The sequence below is a fragment of the Dromaius novaehollandiae genome, chromosome 31 (genome assembly GCF_036370855.1).
Source record: "Dromaius novaehollandiae isolate bDroNov1 chromosome 31, bDroNov1.hap1, whole genome shotgun sequence".
Lineage (NCBI taxonomy): Eukaryota > Metazoa > Chordata > Aves > Casuariiformes > Dromaiidae > Dromaius > Dromaius novaehollandiae.
Window position 1 is genome coordinate 1,254,908 of NC_088129.1, and position 16,530 is coordinate 1,271,437.

The window sequence follows — 16,530 nt, forward strand, 5'->3', positions numbered from 1 at the left end:
TTTCTGCAGTAAGCCCTCCTCCTGCTTTGTCCCCTCCCTGCCCTGACCCTTCCCCTGTCCTTTCCTCTGCCATGCAAACCCTCCTCTTCCTCTACCCCCATGGCACGGATTTTCGCTCATGTGAAACCATGCCAGAAAGTGACCCTCTGCTCCGTACCATGGCCTGATTTTGTCATAGGATTGTGAAATGTAGAACTGTTCCAGGAACATGCTGAGCAAACAAAACCCTCCTGGAACAGCTGGTTGTGAAGCAGACAGAGATGGGCTGAAAAGGGGGAGGTCTTCCCTAGCAATATCCAGACCCTCTTCATGGGGAGTCTGCAAACAGAGTCCAGACACCTCAGGAGATTCAAACCTAGGCAGTCCCAGCTGTGTAGCAGTGCTGAGATCTCTGTTGACAATGTGACTATGTCTCCTCCCTCCAGCCACACTCATCACTTGACAGCACGAGCTGACCTGGAGACACCCAAGTAGTGCAAGAGTCAGTGACTCACCCTGCACAGCCAAAGGCTGTAGAAAAGTTACAGTCTATGTACACCAGGGTCTCTTGAATGGCAATAATTCTTTGTTTTAATGAAGTTGATCATGGCTATTTTCAGGCAAGGTGAATCTTTCTCCAGTCTGTGCTAACTGCTTTTAATATCAGTGATGGTAATTGGAGTGCAGGGCTCAATTTACCTCACTAAACATGGATGTCTAGTCCTCCAGACATGGCCTCTCCCTTCCACTTAGCGAAGCACAAATCAGCATAAAAATCAGCACAAACCTCACATAGATCCTGTTTACATATAGCAGTAGCCCAGCAAAGGGCTGCTAAGATGATTAAAGGAGTGGAGCATCTCTCTGATGAGGAAAGGCTGAGAGAGCTGGCCCTGTTCAGCCTGAGGAAGAAAAGACTGAGGGGGGGATCTTATCAATCTGTATAAATACCTGAAGGGAGGGTGTGAAGAGGATGGGACCAGACTCTTCTCAGTGGTGCCTGGGAGGCAACAGGCACAAGCTGAAACACAGGGAGTTCCATCTGAACATGAGGAAAAACTTTACTGCGAGGGTAACGGAGCATTGGCACAGGATACCCAGAGAGGTTATGGAGTCTTCTTCCTCGGAGATATTCAAAAGCCGTCTGGACACAGTCCTGGACAACGTGCTCTAGGTGACCCTGCTTGAGCAGGGGGGGTTACACCAGATGATCTCCAGAGATGCCTTCCAACGTCAACCATTCTGTGATTCTGTGATATGTGCCAGCCCCTGCAGGCATCTCGGGAGTCCTGGACTGTCTCAGATAGTACAAGATACCTATGTTTGTCAACCTGAATCAAACCTCTATGCACAGAACTAGGGAAATACAGCGATATTAGCTGTAAAAAATACCTGAATGGATTTTTTTTTTTTTTTTTTTTTGGGGGGGGGGGTTGAGACCATCCTGTGAAAGAGGCTGAGCTATTAAAGGTTGGAAAAGCCTCTGCTATGAAGGCTGGAGCCAGCATGAAGCTGAGCTGGACAGGAAATGGCTGAGGGCCAAAAGGAGAGGGGGAAAGAAAAGCCCACATGCCTATGAAGAAAACTTGTAGATTTGTGCTCCAGGACTTTCCCAATACCAGTATGCGCTCCCATTGGAATAAGCAACAGGCCACTAGATATAGACATTCAGATAGGCTTTGTTGGCAAATCAGAAACAACACAGAGCAGTTGAAACTATTTTTATGTGGAGAGCAAATGGACACAATTCTTTCCTTGCTTGTCAGAAGAAGCAGTTTCTAATGCCAAAGATGGTTATGCTGTAAGTCTGTACTGTACATATTTCCTATCAGGTGAACTGAAACACCGCCCTGGACACTATCTCTGCAAGGACCATCCGTGATGAGAAAGATAACTCACATCCAGATCGTGATGTTCTGAGCGGCTAAGGAACCTCCCCAGTCAGATTTGTAAAATGGGAAACTGCCAGGAAGTTAAATTGTCTGTTGTAGCAGCATTTTGAAGATCCCGAGTCCCTTTTGCAATATCAGTGCCCTTCCCAGTAAGTGCTTTTTGCCACTGTGCAGATAATTCTCTTGGTGTGTTCACTGCACTCACTGCCTCGAGCAGGAGAGCATGGTATGAGATGCCAAGGAGACAGGTGAGCTGCAGAAGAGTTGGTATCTTCCCTCTCCCATCTCTTGCAGAGTGCAAGTTGTGGTGGCATGTTGAAATTTTGCAAGGAAAGGGCCCCAAACCAGAGTAGCATGAAACTGGAAAAGTGAATTTGCAAAGAGTTGTCAAATTAACTTTCCTTGTTCCAAATGGAAATTTTAAGGCTGGAGTGAGCACTGCACTTTTGGTGCCTTGAAGACAGGCCTTGCACTGAACAAGGCCTGGCTGTGACCCCATCAGGAGCAGAGTGAACAGTTCTGGCCATCTCTGTGCAAAAATAAGAAATGAAACTGAAGTGTGCAGAGAGGAGGACCTAGCTTGATCAGAAAAGCCTCAGGCTGAGCTTGAACAGTTTAACCAGGAGAAACTCAAGGGGATAAGATTGCTACATGTAGTAAGAACAAAAAAACCCTCAAATGTCAGAGGCATGCTCACAGTAAGCAGAACCAGGGCTGAATACCAAAAGGGAAAAGGTTCCTACTAAACAAAGTAAAATACTGGTACAAGAAGGAGTGGGAAAATTAGGCTGCAAGTTAGTAGAAGGACATAAAAAGTAGAGCTATCAGGAAAGGTGAGTGTTTTCATTTTTACCTAGGCTGAGTAAGCCCAAGGAAACAGGACTTTTTGCCTCCTTTTTGTAAACAAACGGGCCAGCAACAGAGAGATTCCCGACACCATCAATCACAGAAACATTATGAACTGTAATAGCCTGTCATAGCCAAGTGGCTCCAGGAAAAGATATTTCTGTTAGTGCTGTTTTCGTAATTTGGAGATACAGCTGCTCTGGAAGCAAATTATGCTCCCATCTCCCTCCCTGATCTCTTAAGCTCCTGTTGAATTTGTGCATTACATTCTCCCGGGAAGTTTGAAACCCCTTCCAAAGACAGTGCAGTCTTGGTGTTCTCTGAGCAGGTGTTGGTGCTGCATGTTGGAGCCATGCACGACCTTTAATAATCCAGGGTTTTAACTGTGACCTTCCCTTAATAATCATTGGGCATGAGTCAGCCAAGAGGTGCCATGATACAGCTCCTGCTTCAAGAAATGCAAGTGTTTGACTGTTACAAACACTTCCTCTAAATTTTGCACACGTTTTATTACACAAAATAAAGAAATACTTCCAGATGGCTGACACTCAGAATCTAGCCCTTTCCTGAGATGGTGAAAGCATCTAGGAGAACTGGGTGCAAGTTCCCATTTTTCCCTATTCTGAGACACTCGTGTGCAGCCTCCCAGAGCCAGAGGAAGAACCCAGGAGCCCTGAGTCTTTGATATAAACTACGGGATGAGCAAGGCTGGAGGACTCAGTGCAATAGGGCAACTAGAAGGAAAAGGAAGAGACTCAAGTGACAGCAGGAGTATGGGGATATCTGACATCCCAAATCTGGTGGATGTCCAGTGAGGAGCAAAAAAATGACCTTCCAGCCATGCATTGGCAGATGAGATACAGCCAGGAGATTTACATCTGGGGTTTAGGACAGATGGTTGTACTGGTGCAAGATGCAACCTGACCAAAGGTGTCAGGCACTGGCTGAACGAGAAAAAGAGGAAATGGCCAGATTCAAGCAGCATTGACATGCATGTTCTGATTCTTTCATTACTCACTTCTTCCTTCTTCCTCTTGTACTGACTCTTCCCTCCTTGCCCCTGTGCAGAGAGCAGCTGGGCTCACAAAACAGGGGACACTGGTCTTCCCCAGCCCTTTTGCTCACATTTCTGCCATGACATTGTGAAACCTAGAGTCATTCCTGGAACACACTGAGCAAACAGGGCCTTCCCAGAAGAGTACAGGACCATGCAGGAATGGGACTTTGGGGAAAAGTAGATGCATTTAAATCTCTTCAGCTCAGTTCATGCAACAGAAGTAGGATGAAGCATCACCTGGATGAGGAAGTGTTTCCGGTTCTCTCTCCAACTGCAAGAGCTGTAAGAGTCATTAGGTCCCCAGAAGGAATCTTTGCACACCCCAGAATGACAGAGATTATTTGACAGTCACATGATCCCTTTCCCTGACAAAAGAAAATGTCCTTGGAGTAGAAATCCAAAGCCTACTCCCTCCTCATCTACTATCCAGAAGAGCTGGCTGCATGTCACTGCAGTGCAAGGCACCTTATGCCCAACCAGAAAGGTCCTTAATTACACAGGGTTTTATGCGCTGGTCCTCTCTCCAGAGACACATCAGTGCACAGGTTATGAGACCCTGATGCCCCACCAGTCCACAAAGGCAACCTCATTGTTGGAAGGACTCAACCGAACCTGCACCACTGGCCTGAAATACTGTGGTTTGCCTGCTCCACATGGACACAGCACAGGAGGGCTGGTGTTCTTCTCCCAGACCTCTCCACTGTTGAATGGATCCTGCAGTGCTGGGTCCTGCCCCCTGGATTTCATTCTCATGGCCTCAGCTACACCTCATGATGCTCCTAAATATTTGTATTCCTATGTATGAACCCACTGGCTTCTCTCTTCTTCTCTCTAGCCTTTGCTCCTGCTCCTGTCTCCAGCATGATGAGCTCTTGTTCCTGCTCCTAGCTAGCTGCCTGACTTCTTTCTAGCTCTGTGAGAACCTTATTTGAGATGATGTCCCTGGCTTCCTAAGCCTTAGCCTAGCCTCTTGCTATGCTTCTGCTTTTCTCCATAGCTTGGCACACCTTTGTCACAACCCAGTCCAACTTCTGGTCATTCATTTCCTTCCCATGGCCCTGGAACATTCTTCTCTCCTGACCATGGCCTCTCCTGGCTTCGCTGAAACAGTGCTTGACTTTGAGCTCAGACCTGACTCCTTGGGGTGCTCCATTAGCAATGCAACCATCCAGAGGCCCTTCCCTGTTGACAGTCAGGACTATATCTCACCCAACTTTAGCAACCTTCAGTCCCCTATATCTAACCCAGTCACCTGTGTTCCCTCTACTGACCTGTCTTTGTCCCCTGTAGTTTGGACAATCCACTCTGGTGTCTGCCCTGACTATAAGGGGAGTCTGGGGAGCTATGAACAAGGCACTTAACTTTCAGACAGCTGGATTTAGGTGCCTACAAGTAAGAAACTGGAGCAAACTGATTTACTTGAATTGGTAAATAACTTTATGTTTGACTGATATTAGTTTTTGTTTCAGTTCTACCAGTCGCACTGACAGATGCTGAACTTTTTTTTCCTGACAAACTCTCATTCTCAGACAATGGAAAAAGCTTGTTTGAGGAGAATCATTTTCTCTTTGTTTGTGTGAACTGGCATGAATTACAAACCTCTCCAAGAAGTCTTTATGGACTTGCAAACTGAGACCTTTGCCAATTCTTGTAATCACTTCTACTTTGGCCAGACTTCAGGCCAAGTCACTATGTGCCCCTAAATCTCTATGATATTGGATCCTTGTTCTTCAAGGGAGCATTTCCTCTGGTATTCAAAAATGGGTTAAATCAATACAGGGAACAAGCATCATCTCAGCCCATTCTGGACAGGCTTTTAGGTGTACTGTGCAAATTGCAAAACCAGTTATGTACAGTGCAATAGAGCATCCTGTTCAGTTACTCCTGGATCAGGAAATATACATCCTTTCCATGGGAGGTTAGAGGACAACGTAGGATCCTGTTGGGAATGTGCTGAGGGTGATGGCACTGGGTGGCTAGTTTGCAGGATACAGAATGGGAAAAGAGGGATAGTCCACATAGATGGGGTTAGGATGCTAGAGGCTGCCTGGAGGACCAGATAGGGATTACTACTCTGAGAACACCTTGCTTTGAGACTGAAGGCCTCATGGTGCTGTGTGTGGTCATGTGGGGAGCTGGAACTCAAAGAGGTTCAGTGCTATGAGCCAGGGGCTATGGGGAACAGGTGACAAAATTTTCCATTCTGCCGGAGAAGATCCTCTCTCCTGATCATCGCAGTAGCTGCTCTGCTCTACTGCCTTCACAGAACAGTGTCTTTGCTGCCCACTGGAGTCCTGAGGGAGCTTTTCCTTCGGCGCCAGGAGTGTCGCTATCTAAGCCTCAGATGATGTCCTGGCATCCTCCATCCCTTTTATAGGTGCTTTGCCTGCAAAATGAAGGAGCAGGGTGATGCACAAAGGGCACAGCCCCTGAGCCTAGGAGTGCCAGGTGCCCTGTAGCTGGGGCACAACAAGGCACTTCCACGCTGACCATGAGCATGAGAAGCCCGGCTGCATTCTTCAGGAAGACCAAGCTCACGACACACATTGATCCTTCTCTTACCCAGGGAGTGTCCAGCCCATCTTCCACACCTCATCCACAGGTATAGGACCATCAGGATTCCACAGAGCATTGCCACTGTGCCAAGCAGACCTGACAGCATGGAGCAGGACTGTGTAAGCTCTGTGGAAAGAGTAACACTCAGAGAGATTGTGGTGGATGGCCTGTTCCTCTCCACCCTTCAGAATACCTTCTTACCCTGCCCCCTTCTGTATTGCTGCACATTTTGAGGGTCTCACAACATGCTCCATCACAGCCCTCTCTGGGGCTTGGTCTCACCCTCACCTGCAGGATTGATAGCTGAGGCCATGTAGGGAGGGAGGATGGGTGCATGGACCCTGCCTTGGACTAACGCAAACAAAACACTTCCATCTGGGGACTAAGGGCGATAAGCAGAGCTCTGAACATCCCATGGACACCTCTGCCACCCGAAAGAGAGCAAGGTACAGCAGAGAAACTGGAAACAGTAGACTGCACTTTGCAGAAATTACTGTCCCTTGTCCTGTCCTTGGACATTCTCTTCTTCATACCCCATGAAGGGTGTTTCCCAAGGAGAACATGAACTCCATGCTCCCGAGATGTCTTCTCCTAATTAACCCCACTCTGTTGTCTACAACTGCTTCTTTCAGAATGACTATATCCTGTCCACCTAATGTTCCCTACCAAAAAGGTTTCTGACAATGCTTCTCCTTTCCAGGAAGATATTCTTGGCAGGAGACAGAGACAGGATTCTTTACCCCAGCATGTCTTCTCAGTGTGATGTCTGAGCCCCTCCTGGAGAACAGCTGGCCACTGGTGCAGACAGAGTGGTGCTGGTGCTCCCCAAAGTGTGTAGGAACATAATGGAGGTTCCCAGAACTCACCTATCAGCTCAGTACACACCACACCAGCTGCAGAGCCATGCCGGCACAGCCCCACCTCCATCTTGCTCTGCTGGCACTCCAAGAGGAGTGACTCTGTGCCCCTGCAGCTCAGCCCTTCCAGCAATGCTTGGCCGTTCTCCTGGCCGAACTGAGCTCCAAGGGGTGCAGACTGTGCTGGCCCACAGCCCAGCTGCCTGCAGACGACCTCTGCTTCCAATAAGCTCCAACTGGTATCACACAAGCCATGCCACATAGCATTGTACAGCACCTCCACACGTCCCGCGCAGGAGCCTGGGCCGTCCTTCACCCGCAGCTGCTGCGTGCCTGCAATGGAAACCACAGGATCTGAGGAGGCCTCCTTGGCCCCTCTGACCTCACATACAACACTGGGACAGAGAGCCTAATGGGTTGGTGGCATATGCACTTTTGTAGTACAGAAATGGCCTTCACGTGTCAGGTTTGTCTTTCAGTGCCAAATGCACAGACCACCTTACAAGGAGCAGAGGCATATGTGCAATAGCACATGTGAAGCGCTTTGGTCTATACATTACTTAGCACACCTGCACACTTGCTTACACCCCATGAGAGTCATCATGGCAATTAGAGAGGGATATAGCTTCTGACTTTCTCCAAGCTGTTTTTCCAGGTACCTGCTGAGGGCAAGCAGCAACAGCTCCAGCTGATCACCAGCCTCGACTATCAGGTATGAAACACCCGTTGCCTAAGCCTTCTGCCTAGTGCCATATGATATGCCTTAATAAGGGACATCCTCACAGGGCTGGCAGCTGTGAGGTAGGACTTGTGGGAGACCCACATCTGCCAAGGCAGCAGGCTGTCCAAGGGCATCACAGATGGCACTGGACTCTTCTGTCTGGGGAAGAAATCACTTCCTAAGAATTATGCATCTTGATTTTGGCAAGGCTTTGCCTATCAAAGAATGCTGTCATTTGTAAGCTGTAGGAACATGGTATAGATTACATTAATATGAGGTGGGTGTGCAATTTCTTACAAACTCATAATTAGAGCATGTCTAATTAGTTCACCATCAAAAATGAACTGGTCAGAAGATGACTATTACAAGACTACTCCATCTTCTAGCTATTTACTAATAAAAGTGGGGCCTCTCTCTTTCATACACACCCAACTCCTGCAATCCTATTGTCCAGCAGAAGACATTGGCCTTCTAGAGAAAGTGGAATGGGGAACCTGATTTCTGTCCTGTGGTTATCAAGAGTTGAGGATTCTGTTAATAACCTAAGACACCCTCAGTAAAGGCAAAATGAGAATTAACAATTCAAGCCAGATGAAATCAGAAATAATGTAGAAAATACCAATAGTGAAGATAATTGGTTACCAGATCAGTTTCCCTGTGGGTGTGATGGATTCTCTGCCAGCTGAGAACTTAAAACCTAGGCTGAATATCTGTCTAAAAAATCTGCCAAAAACTACCATAAATGAAAACAGTTGCCACCAGCTGGGTCAAAGGACCACTACATGAGGCTCCCAGCCTGTTATCTGCCAAAGGCATGACTAAAGATCAGGAACTCCTTGCTGATCCTAAAAACATTCAGCTCTTGATCTGATCTGTATTTAACCCCAGGCAGTGTATGAGAATGCAGTTGCAGGATACTCTAGATCCAACTTTGAGGTGGGATACATCTGCCTAAAAGTGAATGTCTGCAATGTGGAGCATCCCCAGATGGGAGCTATCCAGTCTCAATCTCCTTACAATTGTTGGGGGGAAACAGGCACTTCTGGAGCACAATTCATCTCTCTGTAATGTGACATCTATAACAGGCATGGTGAACAATATCTGCTAGCCTTGTGCAGATATTTGGGGTGCTCTGCAGCATCTAAAAGACAACAAAATGTTTGTGCATATGCAACAGGATCCTGTCCATGCACAATAGAGCCTGTGGAATCTAAGCAGCAGTTCAGGTGAGCAAACATGATGTCTATGTCAGCATGAGCTGAATCTCTCTCCAGTCTCTGTTGACTCAGTTGACTGGATAATCTCTGACAATAGCAGGAGTGTGGCCAGCTTATCCTATGTGTATGCCTACACACAGACACCTACATTTAGTACCTTTGTTTCCAACCAAACTGAGAAATCAGCCTGAGGTGTGCAACTCTGACAATGATCAGGGTTCAGTTGCCTGAGCGCAGGTGTATAAGTGCACAGATATCTGCACAGGGCTCACAGAAGTGACACAGAACTCACAAACTACCTGCATCATCCTGCCTCAGACAGGATGCACCACAGCACCTGAAATGGCAAGACATCTATACCTAGGTAATTAAATGCTATCAAAGCTAGAGTTTCACTTCTTCCTAACTCCAAATCAAGTGGCTGGGTTAAAGCCATCCTTTGTTCTGCTGTTGGGGACAGAGAAGAGTGAGCAGAGAAAAGAAAGCCTCGTACCTCCCTTGGGCAGAGCAACACTTCCAACCCCACATCAAGCCCTCACTCTGCTTCTGGGGTGCCATCTGTAGGCACCCCTTGGATGGACGCTAGCTCAGTCAGGAAAACATCTTTATTGTGATTCCCCATAGTGGTTCCTGCAGCACCTGCAAAATTACCTGAGCACACCACACCAGCATCTTCTTCATGGCCACAGTTGTGTTCTCCCCAGTTGCTCAGTCTACACTTTGTGAAGGTGGATTCAGTTCCTATGCAGTGAACACTGTCCAGCCAAATGGGGCCTGATCCTTGTCCAAAATGAGCTGAATCCAAGGCTGACAGCACCTTCCCACATCCCAGCTCCCTGCACACGACTGCTGCATCATATAGGTCCCAAGTGTCATCGCATATGGTTCCCCACTGCTGGTTGTGCAGAACCTCAACTCGCCCAGTGCAGTTGCTGGATCCATTCACCAGCCTGAGCAGCGGATGCCCTGAAGTGTCCAAGTCTGTGAACAGAACAAGATGTGAGTTCATACATGGTCATTGACCATGGCTCCAGTCAGACTTTGAAATGTATTAAGCCATAGGAAAAATGACAATATCTATTTGGGCCTGCAGCCTCCAGCTGCCAGGGAAATGTGTGAAAAGAGATCCTCTTCCTGGCTACATTGTCAGAGACAGCTTGGGATTTTCCGTTCATCGTCTCTGATAAGATGGGGTCACAACTCCAGAGCTTGGGGCTCGGTGCCTGACAAAGGGTGTGGGGGTCAATAGTGACTATAGAAAGTAGTAGGAGCCATTGCCTGCTGAAATGTAGACAGAGCTATCAGAAAAGGAGGAGATAGGAGAAGGTCTCTCACTCTGTGTCTCTTTTTGCACAAAATCACATTAACAGCATGCTGAGGTCTTATAGTCTGCACTGACACAGGGAAGAAATCATCACTGTGACATTCATGCTACTCTCTGAAAAAGTTTTTACCAGGGTGTGGGAAAGACACCCATCCCTGACTGCCAGGAAGTGATTGTGTTGATACTGCACCCCAACCCTTATGGTACTTAGACCATTGAATATGGGTCACCTGAGCACACCACACCAGCATCCTCCCCATGGTGACAGTCATTGGATCCCCAAGGCCTGGCCTGGCATTGAGAGAGGGTGGTTTCTGCCCCTGTGCAGTTCACATTATCCAGCCAGACACGGCCAGACCCTTGTCCAAAGCGAGACGAGCCAGGGGCTGAGACTGCTGTCCCACAGCCCAGCTGCCGGCACACCACTGTGGCTTCAGTTAAACTCCAGCCGTCATCACACACTGTTCCCCACTGATAGTTGTGGAGCACCTCCACTCTTCCAGCACAGCGACTGGGGCCATTCTCCAGGCGCAGTTCAGATGACACTTCAGTGGCTGTGGCTGTTGATGGCACAAGGTGGGGGGAGAGACCAAGGGGAACATTAGACCAGATCTCCCACAAATAAATCTGCATGTCACCACTGCCCTCAGTAGCTGAATCCCACAATAGCTGCAAGGCCAGTGAGACTCTTACCAGAGAAAGTTCCCTAGCATTTAGTACCAAAAGATACTTGTGTTCACACAGAGCTATTGAGGAATATTTAAAGTTTGGGGCTAGGAAACACACCAGCTGTACGGCCTCAGAAGCCTTGTTGTTGATGTGCTAACTGAACCCTAGCAAATTGCCACCATAAAATGCTATAATCTGTTTTAAATCCTCCTGGATGGCTGTCCAGAAACCCATTGCATTAGCCTGGTGATCACAGCAATCTAAAGAGGGAGAGGATGTCTGCAGATCCCATTGCCACTGTCCTTTGTCTTTCAAAAGGCCCTTGTGCTCTGGTCTTTGCACAGCCTGTGAGCTTGTGATCTACTGGTCACTATAGCATGGGGGACTGTGACCTTGCCAGGAACTGCTCTGACACCTGGTCCTGTGCTCTCCCTCTGTCCTGTGCCTTCATGCACACCCGTTTAGCCCATTTTAGAGCACTTCTTCGTGCACTACCCAGAGGAGAGTGTTCCCTCCTATTATCACTGCTGCTCCTAGCTTCACAGAAGGATGACTTGTATGCTAAGGAATGCTGTATACCATTTTGTATCAGGGCAAAGAGGGGACAAGGTCACCCTTCTGAACCCCTACCCAAATATCTGCTGTCCAGCCCTTTCCTGAATTTTTGAGAGTGTTACTAATCCCTGTCACGAAGCATCCTCTGCTGACCTTCGCCTGCTCTGCATGCATGATATTATCGGTGGTTACCTGTGCACACAACCCCAGCATCTTCTCCATGGATACAGTTATGTATGCCCCAAGGCCTGGCCTGGCATTCAGAGAGGGCAGCTTCTCTCCCACTGCACTGAACATTGTCTAGCCAGATGGGACCAGATCCCTCGCCAAAGTGAGCTGAGACAGGGGCTGAGGTTGCCATCCCACAGCCCAGCTGCCGGCACACCACTTTGGCATCAGTTAAGCTCCAGTCATCATCACATACAGTTCCCCACTGGTGTTCGTGCAGTAGCTCAACTCTTCCAGAGCAGCGGTCCTGGCCATTCACCAGACGTAGTAGTGTGGGACTAGTGTGACGATCTGGAGGATGGCTGCCTGAGTCTGCAAAAAGCAGGAAAAAACCACCATGAAAACCCCCTTGTCCATCGTTTTGGGGCACTGCATGACCCAGCTGACCATTCTGCCCTGCATTGTCCATTGACTGCACCATGTTTGTTGACTGCACCCAGTAAGCATTAACACACAGCCACCTCTGGACTGGGCCAGGGCTGATCACTGCTTTAGCAGGGTAATGCCACATGGGCCCAGTAACTCGTGATCTTTCCAGCTGTGGCTGGAGTTCCTGAGGATGTTGGGAAAGGAGAAGGGAAAAAAGTTTTTTTCTAGTGTGCATGGTGCACCATGTCCTCTGTGCACGTGGAGATGGCAACTGGAGGTTTGGTGCACTTGTGTACCAGTGTCTGTTGAGACAATTTTGGCACAGGTGGCTCTCGTATGCTAGCCATTGCCACAAATGCATGTATCTCTTTCAGCTGCCAAAGATCCAAGCTGTGATATCGTTTGTGGCTGAAGAGGATTCTTCTCTAGCTGTTTTCAGATCACCAGATTCCAGAGCATGGAAACAATCATCTGCTCCTTACTCTGGTGACGAGGAAGAGAAATCTTGGTGTCTCTGAAAACATCTCTCCTTCTGGCCCGTCTTGTGACCATCTCTCACCTGCCTTAGGTTGTCTCTTGTAGTGCCTGCCTAAAAAACAGACACTGTGTCTCTGGCCTTGCCCTCTTCCTGAAAAAATGCAACCAAAGCAAGAAACTCGGTATCCTGCTCGCCCTGGAGATGTGTTCTTGCACAAGAGGCCCCTTCACAAGCTCCAGAGATGGTTCAGCATCTCAGGAAATGGAGAGCAGGCCTCCCAAGCGGTCTCCTTCTGTGAGCGTGGAGGAGGCGTGAGTCCTCCTGGGACACTGCTGTGCCAGGCAAAGAGAGGGAGCTTCACTGCAGTTCAGCCCCTGAATCTCACATTCAGACTCCAGAGCCACTGACCTTCTCTTCCACTTCTTTTCCTGCATTGTCTTGCACAGGGAGCTTAAGTGTTAACTCCAGATTTGAATTCGAGAGTGAGCTGACCATTTTGCAGCATGGTTTTTGGCTGACACTTTGCAGTTCTTTGTGAACTGTTTCAAGCTAGTTTTGACATAAGAAACAATTCACATAGAGTTTGGCAGAGGGTAAGTAACAGTGGAGGTGATAGAAAACCTCTCACAGACACGCCCTGGCCTTTGCAGCATGAAATTAGTGCTAATTTCCCAGACAGATAATGTTTCCAAGTCTGGCTCCCAAAAAGCTTACTGGCCTGCAGGCCCCTGTACTGTAGGGGATAAGCCACAAAACCATCCCTTCTTGAGGCCGTGTGTGTAGCACAGATCTTTTGCACAGGTGGAAAATTTAGGTCGACACTTATTGCAAGGGAATTGCATGCTTTGTGACTGCCACCAGCCCCCACTATAATCTCCACAGGTTGTTACCTGAGCACACCACAGCAGCATCTTCACCATGGTTGCAGTTGTTCTTTCCCCAGACCTTCACTCTGCAGTAAGAGAGCGCAATTTCCGTCCCTGTACAGTTAACATCAGCCAGCCAGATTGGTCCTGAACCTGCACTGAACTGACCAGACCCAGAGGCTGATAGGGCTTTTCCACACCGCAGCTGACGGCACACAACTTCAGCATCTTTTAAGTCCCAGTGGTGGTTACACACAGTTCCCCACTTGTTGCTGTAAAACACTTCAACTCTGCCGGCACAGCGGTGTAATCCACCCATCAGTCGGAGGGGAACCCGCTGAGAAGCAACAGGATCTGCAAGGAATAAAACACTGAGAGGATCCCGTGCATGTGGAGAATAGAAGCACTGGGAAAGGCTGTGTTACCTGTGCTAGCTTTACATGGCCTCTGCAAAGAGCAGTGGCTTATTTGAACCACTGACGTGCTTCTCCTTTGACTAGGAAAAAAACAAGATAAACCAGGCAAAAAAATCAAGATCTAGGCAAGAAAATGCTCTGTGAACCCTCTTGTTCTAATGGACAAAAACATCTATGTTTAAAGGGGCTTGGGGTATTTTTTTACATGATATTCTCAAACATGCTGAGGAATAAAGAGGAATACACTGCAAGTTGGACTGAACACTCTGGAAAACTGTATGTAGGAAATACTTGTCAGTAGACTGCTAACACAGTGGAAGGGAGCTGTCTCTGTGCAACCTGATCATTTACAGAATGCAATATAGAGCCTGCAGAGCAAACTGGCAAATGATACCTAGCCAAGTAGAGTTGTGAATGTACTAGAGGAGAGCATTAGACTTCAATTACAGCAAGAAAGGTCCAGGTGAACGGTTACAAAGTGGTATTTAGTAGTCATGGCAGTAAGTGCCAGACTGTCTAGGCAGGTGTCGGATACCCATTTTTAGGGAATTAAGAACAAGTTAGACCTGTCTGGCAGGAGATTGCAGTGTTGTTCATTTCCCAGGGAGAGGATTGGGCTAGAGGAATGCTCGGAGTTGAACAGAGCCCAAATTTTAGCCTGATTCCCTAGAAGATGATGCTTCTGCAGTCGTGTTGTCTTTCTGCCAGCCCTAATGCAACAGTTGAACCCTCTGGCCAGCACATGGACAGAGTTCTACCACTCTCTATTAAATTCCCGCAGAGGCAGTTTTAAAGAGATACCTACTTGTGTGCCTCCACTGCCTGGCCATCTGGGAAGCTGATCCCCCTTTGCCAGCAGATCAGCACCCACATAACCAGCTGCCAATCAGCACATGGTGCTCCACAGACTAGCTGTGACTCAGGACACAGGAGAGTGCCAGAGTTGAGTGAGGAAGGCTTGGTGATGGGAGGCAGGAGGAGCAGAGGCATTATGCATTAGGGAAGATATTGATAGAAGCAAGTCCCAGAGATCAAGGACCGGGGAAGTGAAATTATTGTAGGAGGGAAGAGGAGGCAGAGGGTGCAACAGAAAGCCCAACACCAAGATTCGTTAGTTCTGCCATTCATGTAAAAATTTGCTTTGTGATTCCTTGAAGCTAACCCCACCTGGGGAAGATGGCCCCACACATTCTGCTCTCTGTAAGCCTGGAGGAGAGAGTCAGCTGTAATAACTGCACACAGAGCTCCAGTTTGTTAGCTTTGTATCTCTTATCCAGAGACACTTTCGTACTACGCAGAATGGGTACACTGCATCAGGAACAGGATGTTCTGGAAAAACTGACAGCCAGAGGGGGGGGGGGGGGGGGTCTTGTACGCAAGTTTTCTTGTGCACAAGAACAAGCACTCATGTTGTGCTCTTAAGTAATGCATGAAAATCAGAAGGGGCCTTATTTGGAAAGAAGGGAGTGCCAAATGAGGCAGGTAGAAGAAAAAAAAGGCAACAACACCGTGGCATCCCACCTATTAGAAAATGATCTTGCAGCACAATTAGTCATCTGGAAAGGCTTTCCTATCTACAAGTTGAAGAGGGAAATACCTGCTCCTGTTTGTGCTGGAGAAAACAGGACTTTGTGCTCTATCTTTGTAAATACACAGGACAGCCCTGAAGAAGTGGCCAACACAAATAACCAAGTTCTGCTCTTAACTATAACAGGCTGGTAAGGCCCCAAACATTTCCCAACAGCTCTGTGCAAGGGCAACAGTGCAGAGGCCAGAATAATTACCCAGAGAGTAAGGTCTCCTTCCCCACCAGCCTTTTTCTTTTGCTTCTGAAGGCTGGCAGTTCAAAGGAGGCTTTGCACTCTCTCCCTGTAAAACCAGTGACATTAGATGGGTGACAGAGCATCTGTCACTGTCCTCCTGTCCTCTATTCTATTGTATTCTCCAGCCTCACATCTCTCGCACATGCAGTGCAGAACTCAGGAGTGCTGGCCATTTTACCCCTGTTCCTGCAGATAACAGATCCCTCTTTCCCAAACTGAATACTCTCCTAGGATGCAGCTCCTCCCATGTGAGAACTGGTCAGAGGAGAGGTGCTGGAAATGCAGATTAGCTGGCAGGGAGATACAAAGTCACTCACCACAGAGACATGCAAGGTAGATCAGGAGCCCTACTCCAGCGTAGCTAACCAGACTCTTCTGTAGGGACAACAGACAATGTCCTGAAAACCCCATGCCAGTAGCACACACTTTAAGGCAGGTAATTGTCCTAGTGAGAGCTGCAAGCTGAGCTAGGTGCTGTCACTACTTGAAAGGTTATGAAAGCCTGTTTGTCCCCTCCTCTGTAGTGACCTGCCTGTTTTCGCCCCACACTCATCCCGCCTCCTGCACTGACCCCTCCTCCCTGAATCCCCTGGCACTGACTGGGATTTAGTCCTGCAGTTGGCAGTTGTTTAAGTGGCCTCACCACTGCAGCAATACCTATTAGGCTTCCCCCTTCC

General features: G+C 48.2%; 2 protein-coding genes across 2 annotated transcripts in view; one reads left to right on the forward strand and one right to left on the reverse strand.

Annotated features, from left to right (window-relative positions):
* LOC112993749 (deleted in malignant brain tumors 1 protein-like) overlaps positions 1-16,530 on the forward strand; it is a 231,267-nt gene that overhangs the window by 105,403 nt on the left and 109,334 nt on the right. The gene's annotated exons all lie outside the window — the stretch shown is intronic.
* On the reverse strand, positions 5,420-16,361 carry LOC112993754 (deleted in malignant brain tumors 1 protein-like). The gene is made up of 8 exons (XM_026117636.2): positions 16,171-16,361; positions 13,639-13,968; positions 11,866-12,213; positions 10,680-11,009; positions 9,777-10,106; positions 7,197-7,520; positions 6,337-6,456; positions 5,420-6,160 (listed from the first exon to the last, which is right to left on the reverse strand). The coding sequence occupies exons 1-8, from the start codon at positions 16,262-16,264 to the stop codon at positions 6,108-6,110; spliced, it is 1,929 nt and encodes a 642-aa protein (XP_025973421.2). The 5' UTR covers positions 16,265-16,361; the 3' UTR covers positions 5,420-6,107.

Excerpts from the sequence above, each read along its gene's own strand:
- LOC112993754 (XM_026117636.2), bottom strand. The coding sequence starts at position 16,264 with ATGGGGTTTTCAGGACATTGTCTGTTGTCCCTACAGAAGAGTCTGGTT. Across the intron at positions 6,457-7,196 it reads GGTGTGTACTGAGCTGATAG|AGCTTACACAGTCCTGCTCC; the intron begins GTGAGTTCTGGG and ends CTCTTTCCACAG. Across the intron at positions 6,161-6,336 it reads ATGGGCTGGACACTCCCTGG|GCAAAGCACCTATAAAAGGG; the intron begins GTAAGAGAAGGA and ends TTCATTTTGCAG.